The 22,509-nt window shown below is 30.7% G+C and overlaps 2 protein-coding genes across 3 annotated transcripts; both read right to left on the reverse strand.

Annotated features, from left to right (window-relative positions):
- Positions 1 to 1,308: 1,308 nt before the first annotated feature.
- HY5 (Basic-leucine zipper (bZIP) transcription factor family protein) lies at positions 1,309 to 5,356 on the reverse strand. 2 transcript variants are annotated; one of them, XM_068638624.2, is made up of 7 exons: positions 5,189 to 5,356; positions 4,229 to 4,424; positions 3,962 to 4,146; positions 3,411 to 3,495; positions 2,704 to 2,884; positions 2,464 to 2,620; positions 1,309 to 1,604 (listed from the first exon to the last, which is right to left on the reverse strand). In XM_068638624.2, exons 1-7 carry the CDS (start codon positions 5,339 to 5,341, stop codon positions 1,542 to 1,544), a joined length of 1,020 nt encoding a protein of 339 aa, XP_068494725.2. In that variant the 5' UTR covers positions 5,342 to 5,356; the 3' UTR covers positions 1,309 to 1,541. The 2 variants fall into 2 exon arrangements, with proteins under 2 accessions (XP_068494725.2, XP_068494726.2); XM_068638625.2 differs by having other exon boundaries at positions 4,980 to 5,345.
- A 5,782-nt stretch (positions 5,357 to 11,138) lies between these two features.
- Positions 11,139 to 17,015, reverse strand: LOC137831097 (uncharacterized). Its single transcript, XM_068638629.2, has 9 exons — positions 16,839 to 17,015; positions 15,400 to 16,646; positions 15,100 to 15,289; positions 14,084 to 14,187; positions 13,877 to 13,979; positions 13,479 to 13,777; positions 12,699 to 13,004; positions 11,857 to 12,499; positions 11,139 to 11,750 (listed from the first exon to the last, which is right to left on the reverse strand). The coding sequence occupies exons 2-8, from the start codon at positions 16,636 to 16,638 to the stop codon at positions 12,140 to 12,142; spliced, it is 2,601 nt and encodes an 866-aa protein (XP_068494730.2). The 5' UTR covers positions 16,639 to 16,646; positions 16,839 to 17,015; the 3' UTR covers positions 11,139 to 11,750; positions 11,857 to 12,139.
- Between the last annotated feature and the right edge of the window lie 5,494 nt (positions 17,016 to 22,509).

Below are 22,509 nucleotides of genomic sequence, written 5' to 3' on the forward strand. Positions count from 1 at the left end.
AAATTCGTACAATATAAAAATTAATTAATTTTTCACCACCCCACTTTATTTTGATAAATAATATATTATTTAAAATATATATATATATATATATATCAATAAATACTCAAATTAAGTGAACTTTGGAATACGTAATTAAAATCAAAATATCAAATGATTCAACAGTTAATTTGATTAAAATTGTATTTAAAAAAAAGTTAGAAAAATAATATAAAGACAGATTTATTACTTAGTACCATACCCCTATCTCTTTTTTATCCTATTAATATTTACTAAAGTACATATTTTTCATAATATAATGTTATAAATATTGAAATAGACTAAATAAATTAAATAAGATTGGATTCCTTTCTCAATTCATAGTAATTTCAAGAAGTGTTGTTCATTAATCTACTTCAGAAAGAAACTTTTCAAACTAAAAGTAATAAAACTTGATCTAAAATATATAGTTAGACATTAAATTAAGCGTTAAATATATTTTTAATTCCTATACTATAACACAAAATTAATATTTATAATCTAAATTTTAAATCTCATGTATATTTGTAGTAAGTTTACTTGTGTTTTTTTTTTTTTACTAACAAAAATTAGACTGTATTATAATATTATAATAATCATGTCAACGATGGGTCGGTATAAAATATTTTAACATCCAAATTTACACTAGAAAATTGTTTAACTCGTAAAAAAATGACAATGACTCATTTCAATAGTTTCTTACTCATATCAAGAAGTCTAAAGTTTAGGTTAGAAAAAAAACCAATTTCAAATGAAAGAATATAAACCAAAAACACATTTAACCCTTAAACTAATTACTTTTATTAGCAATACCATGGTAAAAAATTAAATTAAAAATCTAGAACAAAAATCCAAAAATAAAATCAAGTGCCAACTTTTTAATTGAAAATAATTGTTAATTTCACCACCAATCACAATCTTACTTGAAAATTGAGTAAAATCATTATAAACCCTCATCCTCTTCCTCTAACATACTTACCCAATTACATTCATTCCTGAGATTTGAAATATAGCATACTGATTTAACTAAAAACCTTATAGCAATATATTCACATTTTCAATGGTCATCCACCATTAAGTGAAAGTTACTTAACCAATTAAGTAATATAGTTACATTTTAACCACTTATTTTATGCTTCAATACAAGTAAATTAATATCAATCTCTTTCAACCTCATTAGTGATTTAATTAAGTATATGAGAATTGATTAATCAACCACATCTTATCTCCTAACCAAATGGTGCTTAACCAAGTAGTTTGATATTAATTAAATAGGAGACTGTAAAAAAATTTGTATGATAATTACACTACTCATAAACAGTGGAACATCAGATTACAATATTTTAGGATAAAGCATGTCTTGAGGTTCATCCTTTACTTCACTGTATTCCAAAAGCACACCTAGAAAGAATCATCAAAACTTTCTGTTTGCTCTTTCTTGCTAATATACTCCTTTTCTTGCTAATATTTTCTCTCTAAATCTACTACAGCTATAAATTTTGTGTCATCGTTTGCCCTTATGTTCATTCAGCATTATTGGTACCACTATTGCTCCCTCTCCTGCTTGCTGTTGTGTTCTTCAATATCTACAAAGAGCAATTACATGATTCAGCAAAGACAAAGCCAAACAAAACTGAGACAGCATGAACTTTGTTTTCCCAACACAGATTCCTTCCGACCAAAGACTACTCATCTCACTTGGGATGTTGTGATTGTCATTGAAGACGAGTTTTTACACACATTAGGGATAAAATATGCAAACTTGGTAGTTTGTTCTACTAAAAAAGTATCAAAAATGGTCTGCTATGGGCACATAGGAGAAGTAACAAGCTTATGCATTAAACTCGGTATAAGCAATAAAAGAGGAATTAAAGGAACTAAGTTGCTTCCAGTTCATCCAACTCAAGGTTTTCTTAACCATTTTCATGTCATATGAAGTCCTAGCCAAAGGATATGTTTGGATGAGCTTCTGCATAGAGTATTCTAGAAGAGAAAAATTAGAAGAAAAACATGAAATTGAATTTTACATAAGCATAAATTAGCACATGCATAGACTAATTTAAACCTATGGAAAAGTCCATTTCATTTTTTCTTCTTATTTTTTCTCTCTCATAAATCTTTATGAAGAAACTCGCTCAATAAAATTGAAAGACTAAACTGATATTGATGGTAATAAACCATGCATAAGCTAACATGAATATCCCCTTTGTTCCTTTGTAAAACAAATTTTAGAGTACACAAGTCAAAAATAGATAGATCAAATAATGATTCAATTATGAAAAGTTTTGGTGAATCAATTTTATCAAAAAGTAAGTTTTCATAGCCCATTCAAAGAAGAATAACGTCATTTTGGGTGATGAAGACAATGATGATAGTTAGTTAGAGACATGTATATATAGTTATAATGATGATGCCATGATAACAAAATAAGCAAAATTAGCATACTTGTCTAAGCATTTGGTTCTCATTCTGCAAAGTAGAAAGTCTTTCCTTGAGCTCTGAATTCTTCTTCTCCAAGTCTTTGACTCTTGTTTCCAAATCAATCAAGTATGCCTTCTTCCTCTCCCTTGCTTGTTGAGCCGAAACTCTGTTCCTCAATAGCCTATTTTCATTCAAATCCCCTCAGTAAGTCACAAATGAAAAGGTTTCAGTAGAGGCTAGACAGGACCAAGATTCTATGTATACCTCTTTAGCCGCTTGCTTTCTTTATCAGCTGGGCTTCTCCCTCTCTTCTTCTGACCCTCTCCTGTACCCTGAACACGTTCTGCACCAGCATTTGATCTGGCATCCGGCCGAGAGGCCACAGTTCCAGCACTTTCACCTCCGATCTCCGGCACTCTCCTTATCTCTTCGTCACTTTCAGGACCTGGATTGTGTCAAACTTACAAGTTCAAACCCACAATAACCATTTTTGTCTGCTAACATGAAACCAAGACAATAAGGGTATGTTGATTCAAGGAAAATATAACACCAGTCCTCTTATGAACATTAATTATTTTCTTAAATTCATGTTTGCTCTTTATTTTTAGAGAAAGAAAACCCCACAAAAGGAAACCTCTTATATATTGTAGAACATGAACAAAACTAAAAATACTAAAAATCATATTATATCAATTCATAAGTTCAGATGCTAGATATTAAAAAAGGATGTTTGTAGTTTAATTTTAAATTGTTTTAAACACATATAGTAGAGGTATTATGCAAAAAAAAAAAACCATAGCTTTTATAAAGAGATTTTCTTCTTGTACAAATTTAAGGGAATTAAAGAATTTTGAGTTCTTTATAAGGTCTAAGACAAAGATAGGAACAGTCATAAAAAGATATTTTTCATTCATAAGTTGAGATAACCATAAAATGTGATATGCTGCCAGCACTTCTAGTTAACTCCATACCCGGTTGCTTTGCAGCAGCCATAAGACCTGATGTAGTTTGCATAGATTGGGCATCAGAAGTAGCACATGGAATATCACCAGACATCTAACCATAAAAGCACAATTACTTTATATTAGTATTAGTATATAGTATATCATTATTACATAATGATGTACCAACTATGATGTCAATGAAGTCTATAAGTAAAATACATATATTATTTCATGAAATATAACATACATAACACTTATTACAGTAAATAATTACAAAGCTCAAACAAAATTATACTTGTCAATATCTTGTCAAGCTACACAAGTGATAAAATACATAATTACATACTAGAAATAAAAATTACACTCTAATGTATAAGTAAGCATATCACAGTGAAAAACATAATAGTAAATCTTCAAAGTTTTCATAATTTTCAAACTTTACTCTTGCTTGTCCAACTTTGAGTAATTGAGTGCATAACTTCAACCGATAGTGCGTCTACAAGTTCACACATTTTTGCTGCCACACTTGTGATTTAACCCCAGTTGAGAAAAATGTCAGAATCAGCTAAAAACATTACCGGTTGCCCGTTTGCTAGATGGGGATTTGGTATTTGAGAATCATGTCCAGAAGATGAAGAGAAGTCAGCATCTTCTTCCCATTGCATCCCTGCCTTGGAATTGTTTCCTTGGCCATAGTTGATCTCATTATCTAGATCATCAGCATCTTCATCATCATCATCATCACCCTCCACTCCAGCACCCTCTGATATCCATATTCATCTTGTTCATTGTAAATTCTGATGTGGGAAAGACCAAAAACAAAAAGCATTTATGCACAGGCTAACCTTGGTGACTTGTGAATCTAGTCTTGCACTGGGGACAAGATTGGCTCACATTTTTCAGCTCATACTCGTAACAAGAATGACAAAGTGGGAAGCCACACTCATGACAAGCAACAAACACATCCCCAGTAGCCGTTAATCCAATGGTATCACCACATATTTGACAAATCTGACCATTTAAATTCTTTACGGGTTTAGACTGCAGAGTGTAGAAATTATACAAGTCAGAATTAGAATTACATGGCCAAAACTTAATTCTATGCGGATCAATCTCTTGCAAAATCACATGCAAAAGCAACATGCCCCATCAATAAAAGTTTAGGACACAAACAAGTAAGATTCCATCATGACAAGATTTTTGAATAAATTAGCCAGGAAATCTTTTATATGGATCAGGATCAGACAATCAATTACAGTTAACAACCATTATTCATTTCAATCAAAATTCTTTCAAGTGCCAATGGCCTCATCATCCAAAGACTAAGCAGTACTATTTCAAAGAAAAACTTCTCAATTATCACCTACCACATGTAGATTCAAAACCAGACACTACATGCAAATTACAAATTCAAATTCAAAACAAAGCATCCAATTCAACTCCTAAACACCCCATCAAGACAAACACCATCAATGGGGAATCACACCAGCTATCAAACACATCAAGATCCACCCATCCTACCAACAAATCCACCCCACCAAACAATGTTTAGCTAAACGACCAAAAAAAAATGCAAAAAAACAATCCAACCCAAACCTTCATGCAAGGACAAGAAGAAAAACAAGCGGCTCTCAAGAAAGAACAAAACTTGCATGGCCCATTTGCATTTCAAAAATCAAACTATGAAGTCAATCGCACACAGTGAAATAACAAAACTCCCAAACCCAAAAAGAAAAACAGGAAACATGGTCTTCCGGAAAAGTCCAATGAAGCAAAAGTGTCGGAACAGAGCCAGAGGAACGAACCCCACTATCAGAACCGTGTCTAACTGTAACAAGTTCATTCCTTTCATGCGACCCAGTTACCATTCCACCACTTCGTTCCATCTCCTTCTTGAAAACCTTCACCAACCCAACTCTCTCTCTCTCTCTTACTTCAGTTGTTGTTCCCGCTGCCATGTTCTGTGGTTCTAAACGCGATTATGGCCGTTGGATCATTTAAGATCTGACTGTGTAGAAAGGGTGATCGTGGAGCAACGTGAACCATGTCGAATTCACGTAATCAAAGGCTGGTGTGAGAGATCGTGGAAGGTTTGAGACCGTTGGATTTAAATGCATCGGAGGAATGATAATTGGGATGAGAAAATTGAATGGGGACCACGTGGCATGTGGGGAGTGTTATTATTCTCCTTTTTTGAAGAAAAAACCTAATAAATAATTGGATTCCTTCATTGTACTTTTGCAGAAGTTCTAGTTTCTCACTCACATGCAATGTAACATTAGCACACAAAATGGTAGTTAAATTTTTAATATTTTAATTATTTAGAATTTAAGTTTAATTTTTTTTTAATATACTGCAACTATGGAATTTTAGTTCATTGTTTATTAATTCAGTTTATGTGTAGTGTAAACATGTAATTTTAATTATGATATTTGGGTCACTTAAGTATTATAATTGTGTCATTTTAGTTCCAAACATAGTAATTGTGTGTTATGATATTTCCAATTATGATTTTTTTTTAAATTCAATTCATAAAATTGAAATATTGGAACTAGAAATATGACATTCCAAATTCTTGAAGGATTCATGTGACAATTGGAACTTAAAATAATAAAATCATATCTATATTTATACCTATCCTAGAAGCCACTTGATAGAGAGTGAAATTGTGAAATTTTTTTAGGATTTTTTTTTTCATTCAAAACAATCTCTTTCCTTTTAACTAGTAAAAACACTTTCTAATAAAAAAATCATTAAATCAATTATTAAATAAAAAATAATTTTATTATTAATTACTATTAATTAAATTAAATATTATTTTAAAAATTAAAAAAAATATTAATATCTAAAAATTGATAAATAATTTTTAAATTAATATTTAATTAACTACAAAAATTTTAAATATTAATTTTTTAAATTTTAAAATAACTAAAACTTTATAATGAATTAGATACTAATTTAAAAATTATTTATTAATAATAGAAATTAATTTAAATATTAATATTTTTTAATTTTTAAAGTTATATAATAATAAATTGTTTTTTTGTTTAAGATTAATGTATATTTAATAATTTTTTTAGGGTGAATTATTTTTTCCTTCCTGAATCTGCTTAGATCAATCTTAGATTCCCTCCATAATTAAACGGCACTTGTTTTAATTGTTTAATATTATGAGTTCCCTTTTTTAATCCAGGTTTTTTTCTTTATATTCTCTGCCTAGTACACATTTGCACATTTTCTTACACTTTTTCCCTTTTGTTATTTTTCTTTTTCCTTACAAAATTAATATTATGTTCACACTTCTCATAAATGTGCAATTATATAAAAAAAACTTCCATACATCATCCTTATATTATATTATGCTATCCAAGAAAATGAATTATGTATAAACTGTTTCACTACTTTGTATAAGATAAATATTTCTCCCCTCAATAATTGGAAACAGTATTTATATGAATGGGTGAAAGATATAATATTAATATTGGTGAGAAAATTTGGAGACTAAAATGCAAAAGTTATTTGTTTAAGTAGAATTTAAAAAACTGTGTTAAATATTTATTTCTTATAGTATTTGAAGATCACTTATAAAAAAATATTTAATGACAATCTCTAATTTATGTGTTCAGAGAATAAGTTTTTTCAAGAAAACAAAAACTCAATGTTTTACATCACTAAAATTCACCCATGCATTCAAATCTACAATGATACCATTCTCATGCCTTAAAACAAACCATTACCTCAACAACACTTAGTATTTCTTTAATTTCGTAGATGTAAACATGTGTATTTCCCCTTCCACCTACATAACTTACATTATCATACATTTCACATATTAACAATCAAACCATTCTATACATGTAATTATTAACTCATCTTACTTATATTTATATTGAAGAGTCCTTAAGTTTTTCTTAGTACTTTCTGTAACATATTTTTTTCCAATATAGTCTATAACATTGAATTAGTAATTCTTCAATTTCCTACATGTAAATATATATATATATATATATATATATATATATATATATTTCTACTTCTATATAACTTATACTATGATACATTTGACACAATATAACAATTAAATCATTGTATAAATGTAATTATTAACTCATCTTAACTGTATTGAAGTGTGCTTAAATTTTTCTTAATAATTTTTGTAACACATTTTTTCAATACAGTCTGTTAAATTAATTTTATTTTAAGATTCATTGTCCTATAATTATTTCTCCACACTTTATCAACAAGACCAAGATATAAGAAAAAAAGTTATTATATATATATATATATATATATATATATATATATTCATGTACATGTGTACATATCCTTCTCATTATATAAAAAAAATGAGAATTTTTATTTATTTGCAATCCTTCTGATGAAAAGGTTGAGGTGAATGGTGGATATTAGATAAAAAAAGTGATCATTATTAATCCTTTTCTGATGATCAGAGCATCTATGACCATATTTTAGCTAGTGTCTAGAAAATGGATTTGAAAACTTTGATAATTTTATCTATTTAAATTGGTATTTTAATTTTTATTATGTACAATATACAAAAATAAAAAAGTGAAAACAAATATCATATAAAATAATTTAATCTTAAACGAAAAACAATATATATGTATATTCTTTTATAATTTCATCAATATATTAAATTTTATTTTATATTATATATTTCAATTAGGTTTGTAGTGACTAGTCTTGGGAAACGAGCTTTACTATAGTTAACAAAATAGCGAAAAATTATTTTATTTTAAATAATATTTACTCATTTGAATCATTGTTAACTCTTTAGCAAATGTAACCAATCATACAAGTAGTAAAATAGAACACTAATAGAAAATTATTAAATAAAAATAATTTTAAAGATAAGAAATAATTAATTATTATATTAACTAAATTATATATTATTTTAGAAACTAAAAAAATATTAGTTTTTAAAGTAGTTTATATTATTCATAGATGGTTTCTAAATTAGTATCTAATTAACTACAAAGGTTTTAGTTTGTGTGAGATCTCACATCGACTAGAGATTAAGATATTTCGTTGTACATGAGTGGGTGCAAACCTCACCCTATGAGCCGGTTTTATGGGGTTGAGTTAGGCTTAAAGCCCACTTCGTAATATAGTATATGAGTCATTTTCAAGTCTATCCTAACGAGTGTTTAATGATTTTCTTGTAGTGGAAATTCTAAGTATAGTTTTCCAAGAGATTTGTGTGTTTAATCAATGTGAATTCTTACTAATTTGGACTAAACACTTAAAAGCATAGGTTCGTACAAATTTGAAGAGTTGTGCTAGTTTATAAATTAAAAACATGCAAAGCTACCAACTTGAAATTAAATTACTTCAGAGTAAAGATTCACCATGGTTAGATTTCACGAGCCCAACTTAATACAATTTTTTTTAACAATATATCTCTAGCATAACTTTAACATTCACATCATAAGCTCACTAGTCCTAATTCTTTAGAGACAAATTTTAAACCTTAATGTGAAAATGTTAATTCTTTAATTTTTTTTACACAAAATTTGCATTCAAGATAAGTACTTAGAATGACCAAAAGATAAGTATCTTGCATGTGCCAAGAATGATAGATGAGTTTTTCCTAGGTCAGGTAAAATCTTTATATTCATACTAAATTATCTTAATTTCATTTTATTAGTAACATGCTTTAAATTATTGTATTTTAACTTTCTTTGAAAGAGATGTTTCTACTTTCTTGAACAAGTCCAAGGCTGAGATGATAGAAACAATTTATATTTTGTTTAATAGTTGTTACTTCTACAAAATAAGTTTTCTCCCTCATTCGTGTAGATTGGAAACTTCCATCTGAAATTAAAATTTTATTAACAAGAAAGGTATACCTTTTCAAAATTAAGAAAGATACTTTTAACCCTATTTCGCTCCTTCTTATATAGTGAAGAGAATAATAAGTGATGTTGCTCTTATCCAGAAATTCTAGGAGCTTAATCCTCTAAAGTTTTTGTGTTGAGGTTTTTTTTAATTGCATGTTTTCTTATGTTGCTTTCTTTTAGTAAAAACATGTCTAATGAATTGTCATAAATTGATAATGACTTCTGGTACAATGACTGTTTCTAAGAGGTATTTTGATGGAACTAGATTTTTTTTTTCTCAAGAAAATACAAGAAAGTTAAGGTTCTTTGTGGAGTATTGTTTTAAATTCATATTATGTATCTACCATTTGCAATCTCTCACCAAAAGAATTTATTGTTTTACCTTGAGAAGAAGAACCGGATTGGTCTATTGTTAAAGAGGATATGCAACTCACTCCTGAAAATGCTACTAATGTTGAAGTCAATGATGTCAAAAGGATTGAGCTGAAAAAGAATATCAAGAAGGAGAAAAATCGAAATATGGGTGTTTATGCATACATCTTATCAATTTCGAAAATGACTATTTTATCTTTTTTAAAAATAACTTTCAAATTATTTTTTTAATATATTTTCAAAAGAATTCATAAAATATATTTTCAAAAAATATTTTTCAGAATAAATTTTTTTTAGTATGCTCGAAAAAGAACTTTCCAAAATCATGACGAATTATATGGGTGCAGGAAGAAACACCCTCAAAATATTTAAGTTTCATAATTCGCTTTCTAAACACAACTTAATTTTCTTTCTAAATGTATGAGTTTTAATGTCTTTTAGTTACCTTTTGCCTTTTAAGAGATGAGAATAAGATCATAAAAAATACTTTTTGCCTTTAAAACCTCCCAAAAAAATTACAAACAACCTAAGTGTCTTAGGTATTGTACTAGTGAGTGTATTTACTTCTCATACACTTTTTCTCCATCTACGTAAGTATTTTCTTAGCAAATTGGCCATCAATTTTGGAAGTTAATGACCCTTTGAAACAAGTTTAATGACACCCTCACAATCAACAATAATTTTCCTATAATTCATCCTTCTTTGAATTATTTCTGCATAACCTTCCTATTATTCTCTCTTTCAAGCTGTGATGGTCTTTATTATACCTTCATTAATAGATTTCCTATAGTAGTGTTTCCCTATCTGCAAATACATCACTACAAGATACAAATATGTCGACATAATGAGGCAATCAACATAGAACCTCCATTATGTCCATACACCTCTTTACACAAGAGAAGACACTAGCATCATTCCTCCTCCATAATTTACACCCTATAACAATGTTGACTAAAACTTTTCCTGTAGTGATCTAAGTATAGCATTTACAAATTAAAAATTAAACTTCTTGCAATATATAAAGCAGTTCAATTAAAATAACACGACTTCATTTTTAACAACCTAATTTGATTGCATTTCCTAGTACAAAGTTGTTTGTTAGAAAACACTTTACCCTACCTCTAAAATTGTTCGTTAAATTACTATTATCCTAGGATAACTCAACGTATTTGTCTTGCCAATGTTGTCTATACAGGCATAATTAAGAATGAATTGCTTGTCTCCTTACTGATAATAACTACAATATTTAGATTTAATTTTAAACTACGTACTATTATTCTATTTGACATTTAATCTGTTATTATCTTTCATTTGATACTTCATACCATTAAATAACTATCTTTCATCACACTTCGATTTTTGTTAATTATTTTCAAAAATTGTTATTCGTATATTATAAGCTTGTCAATATATTTTTAATGTCACAAGTAAACATATGAAGATATGTTAACACTTACATCTGGCTGCTAAGGTACCGCCCAAACAAAAATTAAGCATAACCCAGTGCATAATAAGACAAGGCTAAAAAAAAAAGATGAAAAATTCAGTACCCAAACTACTGCACCAATGCTCCAGATATGAACACCAACACTAACCCTCCTATACAAAAAACATGGCATCTCCTGTCAGATCCGAGCATAGCCATGATCGCTAAAACACAAAACAAATGACTAATCCTACACAAAGCACATTGCAGAAGACACAACCTAGCTATAAACAAGGTAATTTATAACCCAAAAGACACCAACCATAGAAAATACTTTCATCAAACAATTCCAACCACCGGTCCTTACCTCAAGCATTAGCTATCCATTTGCATTATTTGACAGTTACATAAAGTGTTGACAAAAAAATTCCTATTTATACAGCGAAATTCCCTTGCCGTGGCAGAATTCTCCTACTCCTGACCTTGTTATAGGATTGTGGAGCTCTTTTTGTTAAAAAAAATATCACAGCAGCCGCAGATTCAGTAATCTCCAAAGACAGGAGATGCAACTGCTTTCTACCACATGCATAATACCCAATGTGTCTCTTAACTCCTAGACAGAAAAATACTTCCCAATTGAACCATAACAGCCTTGAATAGTGAAATAAATTGCCCCAAAACAGCCACCACCAGAACATATTAGCAGTCCTGGATACAAGATAAATAAGAAAGAATCACTCACAAAAGAGTTGACTTAATACTGAGAAATAAAAAATGAAAACAAAAAAAATCTTTATGGACATAAATAGTATACCCTTCTAAAGAATATTATCCCCATCTATGCCTCCGGAATGTTATAGATGATGCTTTAGACATTGATACATTTCAAAGGGCCATAGTTAAACGAAGATATGATCTGAAGAACAAAACCAAACAAATCCATAAAGCAAGATCAACATTTCAACCAGCAGAGCCCACGTATCCCTTTCTCAATACATGAAAATGTAAGTAAATTCAGTGACTTAAAGTTTGAGAAACCATGGATACTCAATAAATTATGTGGATGTAAGGGCCTTTGACTACGGGATAAAATAGCTTCACTTTCTCCTCCGCTTTCTCTGTCTTCTGTCACGCTCACTATCATTCTCATCAGAACTAGTTGAATCTGAGTCTGAACTAGCTGTTCCAGAACCCGATGAATCAGAACTCCCTGACTCATCATCGGATTCAGATTCTGAAACCTGTTTTTGTTGTTGCATGATAAGACGTGGCATATTCTTCAAATACTCACGTAGGTTCTCGGTAAGACCACCAAGACCAATGGATGTAAAGAAATTAATGCAGAACCGTGTGTTTTTTGGATTATCTTTTGGAAATATGGATTCAAAAGATTCTTGCATAGTTGGATCATTTAACCGCTCATTTAGCAGCCGGATTCCAAGGTGCTCTGATAATTCCTGCAACATCATAAACAGTAATCAACATCTTCCACATACAGATGCATGCATAATTTACACAATCTAGAAGGCAAGAAGCCAAAAATATTTTCCAGATCTCATTATATGTATATTTCTAAAGCACACAAATCAAACATCGAGAAATAGTATGCAGGTGCATAAAGAAACAAGAGAAATACTTGATTTTGATTCTCAATACCTGGAAGAGAATCTTAATAAATATACGTGAAGAAGAAGTTGTGTCCTCTTCAGTCAGCCGTATATATGATAAAACATGCCAAGGTAGAGCAAATGTGCCAAGTAAATGAGCAAAAAATTTTGCCACATTCCGCAGTTTATTTGTTTCAAGTCGGTGAATCATGGAGTACTGCTGCACAAAGCACTTTTCAAAATTTTCTTGGTGTACTTTGTTGATCATGCAGAAACGCTGTCCCAGAAGACCATAATATCGGAGATAGGTTCTCTCTTGGCTGCAACATTCCAAAAGCATAATGCACAACTCCATCTACCACCAATTATAAAAAGACCAAATTATAGTTAGTTAAAATAAGCAGAAGGCTTATAAACAAATGAAGAAAGATACATTGTAGCTGGAAAATGTTCAATCAGAATAACTACTTATATATGCAGTATATGCTTAAGAATAGTTATAGCTTAGAATAGCTAGGCATTGATGCCACTGGTCATATAAAAGAGCATCAAATCAGATAATAAAAACTAAAGAACAAAATAACCTTGAACCGATGTGATACTCAGTTAAATTCAAAATCTAAAAGATCAACAAGTGCCAACGTACAAATTGGAAAATTAGTGAGTTTATACAAGGGAGACATAAAGAAAGAGAGCATTCAATTTTCTAAAGTTCTACCATGTTCTTAAAATATAAATTTAAGATACTAAAAAATTTAGAATAAGAAAAAGGCAGCATGTAGATAATTTAGCAAAAGAAAATAAATTCTAGCAGAGATTCCAAGCTCACCTCTTGACCTGGCTCTAGCTTAATTTTCAGAAGCTTATGACCAGCTTCCTCAAAATCAACACTAGACATAATTGTCAAGTATATTGTCCTTCGAAGATTAACAAGATTTGTCTCTGTTTCATCTTTTATTTGCATCTGTTCTTCATCCTCTTCGTCGGACTCATCCTCTTCATCTTCATCGTCTGACTCGGCGTCCATGCCTTCTTCTTCATCCTCGGAGTCCTCACCCAGCATTGATTTCTTCAACTCTTCATAACGCTTCTCATTCTCCAGGAAATTGGGGTCTGGCTTGAATATATCTGAGAAAAAAAAATAGAAAATAAATAAATCAAAATGACCAATGACAACAATCAATCAAATAAGAAACATATACAAACTTCTCAAAACAAAATATATACCAAGGGAAATCTCAGGATCTATTTCCTCATCCAAGGAGACTTCATGAGTTAACTGATCTTCCTGCTCCACAAGATCTAGTTCAGGACGAACAGCTGGATAGCCCTGTTAATGCAATGCAACCATTGTAACACTTTAATTACAAAAGAGTTGAATTTTGTGTTATTATGTTAATGTGCTATTCCTATCACAAACAAAAAAGGAAGTACCTGAAACTTGGCTTTTCTTATAGCAAATAAGCCTTCAATCAGAAACTGAACACGTTTGTCAATTTCTCCTTCATGAAGAATTCCACGAAAACGCTCAAAGATACCTGCAAATTATAAAATATTATTTGCCAAAAAAAATCAAGACAGAAAGTCATCTCAAGCATCATTGGCACATATACATATTTCTGCAATCAGGCAGGAATATAAACAAACACAAACCAGCAAAAGACCTGAAGCAAGTGGAGCCTTGGAAAGAGCAATAACTAGATGAACAGTTTTTTATTTTATAAAACAAATAGATTACGAAAAGAGGATAGAACTATAGATGTATAGTCACTTAGGAGAATGTGTCATCCTCCCTAAAAAAGAAAATACAAACAAAAGGAATACAAAAACAGTGCCAAAGGAGCAAAGCTAACCAATTTCCAAGATATAATTAGGCAGGCAAACACATATTTGCTTTTGTTGGGGTATTATAATTAGTTAGAAAACTTAATTCTCATAATCAAATACTTGACACGCATGAGAAAATTCACATGGAGGATTTAGTGATAAACAATAATATTAAAGCTTTGATATTTTAAACAAGAACTGCATGCCCCACACCAGGTAAATAAGTCGGGCTCCTATTTTAACAACTCACAATACCAAACAAATAAATTTTCATTTCTTGCAACCATATATTATCTAACATTCCTTCAGTCACCTTTGATCTAACTTGTTCCTTAATCTCTCCAGCCTCAGTCTCTAACATGATTTCATGCAACTGGAATTTTAAAACCCTTGATTCCAGTCTTCTACTGTTTTGCAGATGAGGTAATCTTAACCCAAACATCATTTACTTAGCTCTACAGTGCTATCCTAGAGCAGTTAATACCATGAAGCAGAAAAAAAAAGGGGTTTCTGATGTCAAATGAAGTGCAAGGAAACAATAAAAGACAAATGGAAAAAAAGTCATCATATTAACAAATAAAAACCTAAGCACACTGTTGCATATAATGTGAGGGAATACTCACCGTGAAGACCCTTAGGTGAGAGATCCTGCAGTATTGAACCACATTCTGTCACAAAACCAACAGCTACTTCAACACTATCATCAGAAGGTTTCTCGAGTAAAACTGTGAGTAACTCAAGAGCAATAATCTCATGAGCTACTTGCTGATTCACCAGATGCCCTATAAATTTAACAGCTGCTAGTAATTGGGGCTATAAATGATGAAAGACAAACAAAAAACAAATCAGTAGCGAAACAAAAGGCAAATAAAAGTAAATTAGAAGCAAAACTTGATCTAAGAATAAGAAGAATAATCACATACCTTGTCATTCCGCTTATAAGCCCTCTTGAGCTGCAAAACAATCCTTCTTAGCAAAAGATCCCCTACCTCAGGGAACTTTGTATTAACAACAGCAACCAAGGCAGCAAAAACATCTGTAAATCCTGGAGAAGCCATCTGTGACTTCATACATGACCGACAAAAGAGTCCCCTTCCCCTGATCAGGTTTTCCGAAAACAATTCAGGAATTATATTTTTTATGTTTGTAGCATTAACCTTATTTACAAGCCCGTTTATGCTCTTTCTCAGAGCATCCCACGTTAACCTTTGATATTCTACACTACTTTTATCCTGAACTTCTTTCATCATCATCGCCATCTTAAAGGGGGGGATGTAAACACCTCCACTCTTGCCCAAATTAGATGCATCACCATTCAGGTTAACTCCTGGGATCGTTGCCTGTCGTTGAGGATTTGCATCTACAACAGTTCTTCCATTTCCATGCTCTTTCTTTCTACTTACTTCTTGCTGCTTGCTCACACCCTTATCCCTGTGGTTGCTCTCATTGTCATTATTCCTTTCAACTCTTTGTCTCCAATCCCTATCCCTCTCTGATTTCCTTGCCAACTCCCTATCATCTTCCTCCAAATCATAACGTGCACGTCGTTCCCTCTCATTGTTACCTCCCTTTTCCACTTTTCGCCTCCTATCCCTATCACTATACCTATCTGATTTCCTGGTCAGCTCCCTGTGATCTTCTTCTGAATCATGCCTCCCACGGCGATCCATAATGCTACTTCTGTCCTCCTGGCCTCCGCGCCATCTATCCCTGTGATGCAATCTGTGACTTCCTTTCTCCCCTCGCCTTTCACTCTGATCATTCCCTGGACGAGATTCCCTACCACCCCGGCCATCTCCTTCAGCATCTCTCCCTCCACGTCTATCATAATCCTGCTGCAACCTCTCATCCACTTCCTTCTCTTCCCTAACCCTCTCTTTATTCACAATCTGACCCTCCTCCTCTGAGCTCTCCAACTCCTCCTTTCTCTCCTTACTTCTACTTTTCCTATTACTCTGCATTCCACCATCCCTCTTAGATCCATTTCTCTCCTCTCCCGAATCACTGCCATCAATATTCTCCCTGCGGTGACCAGAACTCTTCTTACCACTCCTACCACCACGCCGATAACTATCCCTCTCGTCATCCTCAGATTCGCTACCACTGCGTCTCCTTGCATCATCCTCACCCGACTCGCTGCTACTGCTGCGTCTTCTCGCCATGTCAAACCCTAATTTAGTCCAACAAATGTTAAATCCAAAATCAAAGAACGCAGATAATACACAAAATTGCGAAATTTCACTGCTGAACTGGTTTACATTGTAAAATTGAAGTGTGAATGAGAAAACGAAAATAAAACAGTACGCATTACAGTGACAAAGAAGAGAACAATTGAAGCAACCAAAAACACGAAAATGAGTACCTTTGGACGGAAAACCAAGAAGTTGCGTGAAAGAACGTCTAAGGTTTAGATTTTGAAAGAAAGCTATGAGACGAGAGATGAAGGGTGTTTAGGTTTAGGTTTTCAGAAAGGTGGGTGTTTATGCAGAGTTTACTAGGAGACAATGGAAACACAGTTAAATTGAGAAATATATAGCACGGGATACGGTATATGTATATATATTTATAAAAAAATCTAACACAAAATAGACTTGTATTTAGATTATATTTACATAATCATAAAATATTTATAAAAAAATCTAACACATATTTACATAATTATAAAAATATTTATTATTAAATAACTATATTTATATAATAATAAATATTTATTATTAAAAATTATATTTTTATAATAATAAATATTTATTATTAAATAATTATATTTTTATAATTATAAAAATATTTATCATAATCATCAGATTAGGATTTAGATTATATTTACATATTTTTATAATCATACAAATATTTACTTTTAAATAGTTATATTTATATAACTATAAAACTATTATTAATAATTAATAATATTTATATAATCATAAATTTTTATCAATAACTAATTATATATTAATTTAATGTTATTTAAAATATTATAATTAAATATCAAACATTGTTATTTATTTAAAGTTATTTTATATATTTTTTAGTTTTAATATGATTATTATAAAAATATTATTTTTAATATTTTATTTTTTAATTTCAAGTTTAATCTTATTTTAAAATATTAATCTTTAACAAAAAAATTAATCTACTATTTAAAAATAAATTTAAATTATAAAAAATAATTTTGTTTTCAATTTAAAAATAAATAAAAATAAAAATATAATATTTAAATTATAAAAATATATAAAATATTATATAATTATATAATAAATCGTATTTAAATTTATATTAAAAGATAATAATATTAAATTTTGAAAGAGTATAAACTTATATCAATTTAATTATGAAAAAATGAAAATTCATATCTAGCTATTGAATATAATTACATTTTTTTGTTATGTTATGCAAGAATATAAACTTTTGTATTATATTAGACTGGTTAAAACATGGGCAGACTACACCTTTTTATTACATTAAAATATATATAATTTTATTATTTTAATGAATAATTAAATAAAAAACATTAAAATAATATAATTTGTATAATTTTATAAAATTAATATTTTAAAAATTATGTATTCATTATTTTTTTTTAAAACACTATTTGGTTATTTCATAATTCAAAAACAATATTAGGTGATTGATTTTGTGCAAAGAAAAGAAAATTATAAAAAAAAAATAAGAGAAAAAATGGGAGGAGCCTTTTTTATCATGTTTTATAAGATAATGGTAAACATATTCTAGATCTAGTTTTTTTTTTTTTTGTATTTTTCTTCTTTTTGTCTTTGTATGGAAGGATAAAATTAGTTGGGTTGATTCTTTTGTGATTTTTCATTGGATTCTTAGTTTCTGTTTAATAGTTTTGTTCTTCAATTTTTTGTAGCAAGGAATTGTTTTTTAACACTTGTTGAGAATTTAGTTTTTTTTCTTTAATTACATTTCTTTGTTAGTTCGTTTAGTTCTAATAAATCTCTTGTTTGATTAGTTCGAGAGATAGAAGATAAACATTTCACTAGTACATACTTGGAACTAGTGAGATATTGAATATATCAGTAGAAATTTATTTTGTTGATAAGATTTTTTTGACATTGATTGACGCTTGCTTGATTAAGTTTGACATCTATGTGAGAATTAAATGATGATAATCTTAGGAAAATCAATGAGGAATTCATGGTGAATAAATTTGGGAGTTAACCTGAGTTCTTTACTGTTTTTAATCATCTTTTATATTTTCCTACTGAATAATCACAAACCTTTTTTACTTTATTACTATTGCTAATTTTTATTGCTTATAGATAGGTTTTGGACATTGTTTGATTAGATTCATTATTGAATTCGGTTGGAGACGACTTTTATACTATCATCTCTCTAGCTTTAGACATCTTATTACTACATCAGACAATCTATGCTCGAATCTTTTTAATTTGATTTCTCTACGACAACTATCAACTTGGTGTCATTGTCGAAGAGCAAGCTCGACGACCTAGCGTCTATGGTAAAACAGACATTTGGAAAGGCATGTGGGATTTGTGCTGCTAATGATCATTACAATGACTACTCTTCTCCCACATTACATGAAGCTGGCTAAGTGAGAAGTATTGAGTGCCCTCAAGCATATGGTGCCAACATATACAATAATGGTAAACAATTTATTGAGTTTCCTTTTAACAGTAGATTGTCTAACCATCATCAACAACCATATAACCATGATTTGTCCTCCAACAAGTACAATCTGGGTTCAAGTAATCATTTGAATCTTAGGTAGGGTAATTCACAACAACAACAATCCTTTATACCCTACCAATCACAAAATATTGAAGCAAGCATATTGTCTTGTCACCACCTGATGAACATAATTTTATTCGCACTTATTAACTTTAATCATAAATTATTGGAATTTGCTCATCTAGATGCTGAAACCTGGTAGTACAAAATTCATAGTGGTTTCTTTGATCACTTGTCATGTTATCCAAGCGGTTGATCATCAATATTTCAAATTGTGACATATGAATCCCATGATTTATGGGTGGCTCATAGCCCACAAGTGCATGCAGAGCATAATCTTCAGCAATTCCAGCACTTGGACCACCTTCATTATTTGCACCAGAAGCTTGTCCAGTTTGATTACCAACACCTTGTTCAACTTGATCTGGTTCAGCTTATTCTCCATCATTTGGTTCAGCTTGATCTCCAAGAGAAGGACCCACTTGTTCTTCCTCTTTACTAACCCATTTGTTATCAACTTTGATGAACCCCATCTTGCTAAGTGACCCATTATTAATTTCATGTGATGGTTTTACCACCTCTAACAGTTCTTCATCAAGACCAACTTCAAAATATTGAAGAAATTTAGATACAAGAACAACATAAGGAAAATGATAATCACTTAACCTCATAGATTTTTACATATGCTCCTTGAAGGCATGGATCCAATTAACTTAAATGTTCTTCATTATGCAGTAGATTAAGACAAGATCTTCTTCAGTGAGGATAACATGATTACTACCCCTTGAAATTAGAATACATGTGACAATAAACGCAGTGATCCTTTCATTCAATTTTAAGGCACCAACATGAAAACCCTTCACTTTCATGTGAGGATTTCTGAGACAGCTAACATAATACTGTATTTTATTGAAAATCCTCCACAACACTTGTTTTTCCTTTGTTGATTCTTGCTCCAGTGAATTTTACCTAGTGATGGCAGTCTACACAACAAGAGTAATCACCATATCTACCCCTTTGACATGTGAATACATGTTTTCACCATCAATAGTTAGGTTTGTGTAAAATACCTTCACAAGATCTGGAAAAGTGTTGCCATTCATCTCAAGGAACCTTCTTAGCTTCTGATCTTTCAATGCTTTCCTAACCTCTTTGAGGTTTTGCTCCTTCAGCTAGTTGAAAGACACTTTTCCAAAGATACCTTCAGTTTTGGGGTGTTGATGACTTTTTTTCTCATCTCATGCAGAAAACTTTCGAATTTCACATTGTCTTTTGAAAATCAAGTCTCTAGATAACCAACCCTTGTAGTTCCTTTGATGGCACGTGATTTTTTTCTCTTTGGTGAGTGGGATGAAGAGGTCATATGCATATATGGATGTATGAAGATGTAGTGAAAAACAGTTTCAAATGAAGGTGCAGAGAGAAATAAAACAAATTATTTTTTGTAAAATATTCAGTTGAAAGCACCCCTAATATAAGCAAAAAAATATAGTAGAAATAAAATGGCTTTTAGTGAGTTGTTTTTACTAGAGAAAGGAATCTTCTGCCATTTTGGAAACTGCAATATGTCAGACCCAAAAAAACTAAATAGAAAGTATCAACTTAACCACTGAGGCAAATGGTCATTCTTGAAATATAAGGATTGTCGTTTCGTCTTATTTTCTTACAAATAAGAAAATACCTATAGCTAAATTTGTATTTATACACTGTTGGAACTCAGAATGAGGGACAAACAAATATTTTGGCAATTTTTAAGAGAGAGTATTTCTCTGCTAGGGTTTTTTTCCTGCATCTTGCGATCTTATCAAGAATCCACCAATTCTTGTGGCGATCATCCTTAGGCTTATCAAACTTTGTTTGTGGTGCCTTCTTTTATCCAAGTTTCTATTATTACTGTTTTGAATTTACTCAATTTTGTAACCCTAAATTCCCAATTTTGTTGTCAGTTCATTTGGATTCATATCATTTGGTATTCTGAGCAAAGGTTTGAGTCATAATACAATTGTGCATCCTATTTTTGTTTTTGTATTTTTCCTCATTATTGTTCACTGTACTGTTCACGTATTCGTATTGTTCTACACTATTCACGTATTTTCGTATTGTTCCGCATTGTTCATGTAACCTTTTTTTTCGTACTGTTTGGCACTATTCATTTAAAAAAAAGAAACAGAAAAAAAAAAGAAGAAGAGGAAAACAGAAATAGAAAAAAAAAACAAGAGGAAAATAGAAAAAAAATAGCACTTATCCAGTGCATACTTGTTTGTTAAAAGTTCTATGTATACATATTTTATTTTCTCTATATATTGTTTTGTTTGTTGTTTTTAATTGTTTTGCTTCTTTGTTGATAGTGAAATTGTTCTTCACTATTTTGTTCTTTGCTATTTTTTAATTGATGTTAAAATACAAAAAAAAAAGTATTTTAAGCTTTTGATTGCTACCTTTGAAAGTGATTCTTAATTATTTATTGCTTGATTCTTATAAGAACCTTAAGTAGAGAAGGAGTGGTAAAAGGCAGTGTGATCATTATATAAAAAAAAACATTATTGTGTGAAAAACGAGTGTTGAGTGTAAACACGTGAGAAAGTGGTGTGAGGCATAAATTTATTATTATTTTTAATCTGTTTATTTGAGCATGGCAGAGGAGACGCCAAATAGTGAACTTCCTCAAACACAAATGCAAGCTTTCACACAACATTTGGAGAGAGTAATAAAACAACAACGTGATGGACTCTATGAGAGGTTGGATCAAATGCAACAAGCACAACAAGAAAATCATGGAGATAGGAGGAGGAGAAGTGATGAAGGAGAACAAAGAACTCTGAGAATTGATGGAATAAAATTAAATATTCTCACATTCAATGGGAAGAGTGATCCTGAAGCCTACTTGGAATGGGAGATTAAAGTAGAACAGTGTTCGCCTGTAGTGAGTATAATGATGAGCAAAAGATGAAGTTGGCAGCAGCTGAATTTTCACATTATGCCTTAACTTGGCGGAATAAATACCAAATGGAGAGAATTAGATATGAGGAACCCATGGTGAACACTTGGACTGAAATGAGAAGGATTATGAGAAAGAGATATATTCCAGCAAGCTACAATAGGGAGTTGCAACTCAAACTTCAAAGAATGACTCAAGGGAATAGAAGTGTGGAAGAGTATTTTAAATATATGGAGGTGACCATGATTAGAGTTGGAAAGAATGAAGAAAACGAAGCAATCATGGCAATGTTTTTTAATGGATTGAATCATGATATTAGGGATGTTGTGGAGCTGCAAGAGTATGTTGACATGAAATAGTTGTTGCACAAGGCTAACCAAGTAGAATA

The sequence above is a fragment of the Phaseolus vulgaris genome, chromosome 6 (assembly GCF_051622355.1).
Source record: "Phaseolus vulgaris cultivar YP4 chromosome 6, ASM5162235v1, whole genome shotgun sequence".
NCBI lineage: Eukaryota > Viridiplantae > Streptophyta > Magnoliopsida > Fabales > Fabaceae > Phaseolus > Phaseolus vulgaris.

Bases quoted from the DNA above. Each gene is read 5' to 3' on its own strand.
- LOC137831097 (XM_068638629.2), bottom strand. From the start codon at position 16,638: ATGGCGAGAAGACGCAGCAGTAGCAGCGAGTCGGGTGAGGATGATGCA. The intron at 13,005-13,478 runs GTGAGCTTGGAA...AATTGGTGGTAG, and splicing joins AGCTAGAGCCAGGTCAAGAG to ATGGAGTTGTGCATTATGCT. The intron at 12,500-12,698 runs GTATTGAGAATC...ATGATGTTGCAG, and splicing joins TTATTAAGATTCTCTTCCAG to GAATTATCAGAGCACCTTGG.
- HY5 (XM_068638624.2), bottom strand. From the start codon at position 5,341: ATGGCAGCGGGAACAACAACTGAAGTAAGAGAGAGAGAGAGAGTTGGG. The intron at 4,147-4,228 runs GTTAGCCTGTGC...TATGGATATCAG, and splicing joins TAGATTCACAAGTCACCAAG to AGGGTGCTGGAGTGGAGGGT. The intron at 2,621-2,703 runs GTATACATAGAA...GAATGAAAATAG, and splicing joins GAAAGCAAGCGGCTAAAGAG to GCTATTGAGGAACAGAGTTT.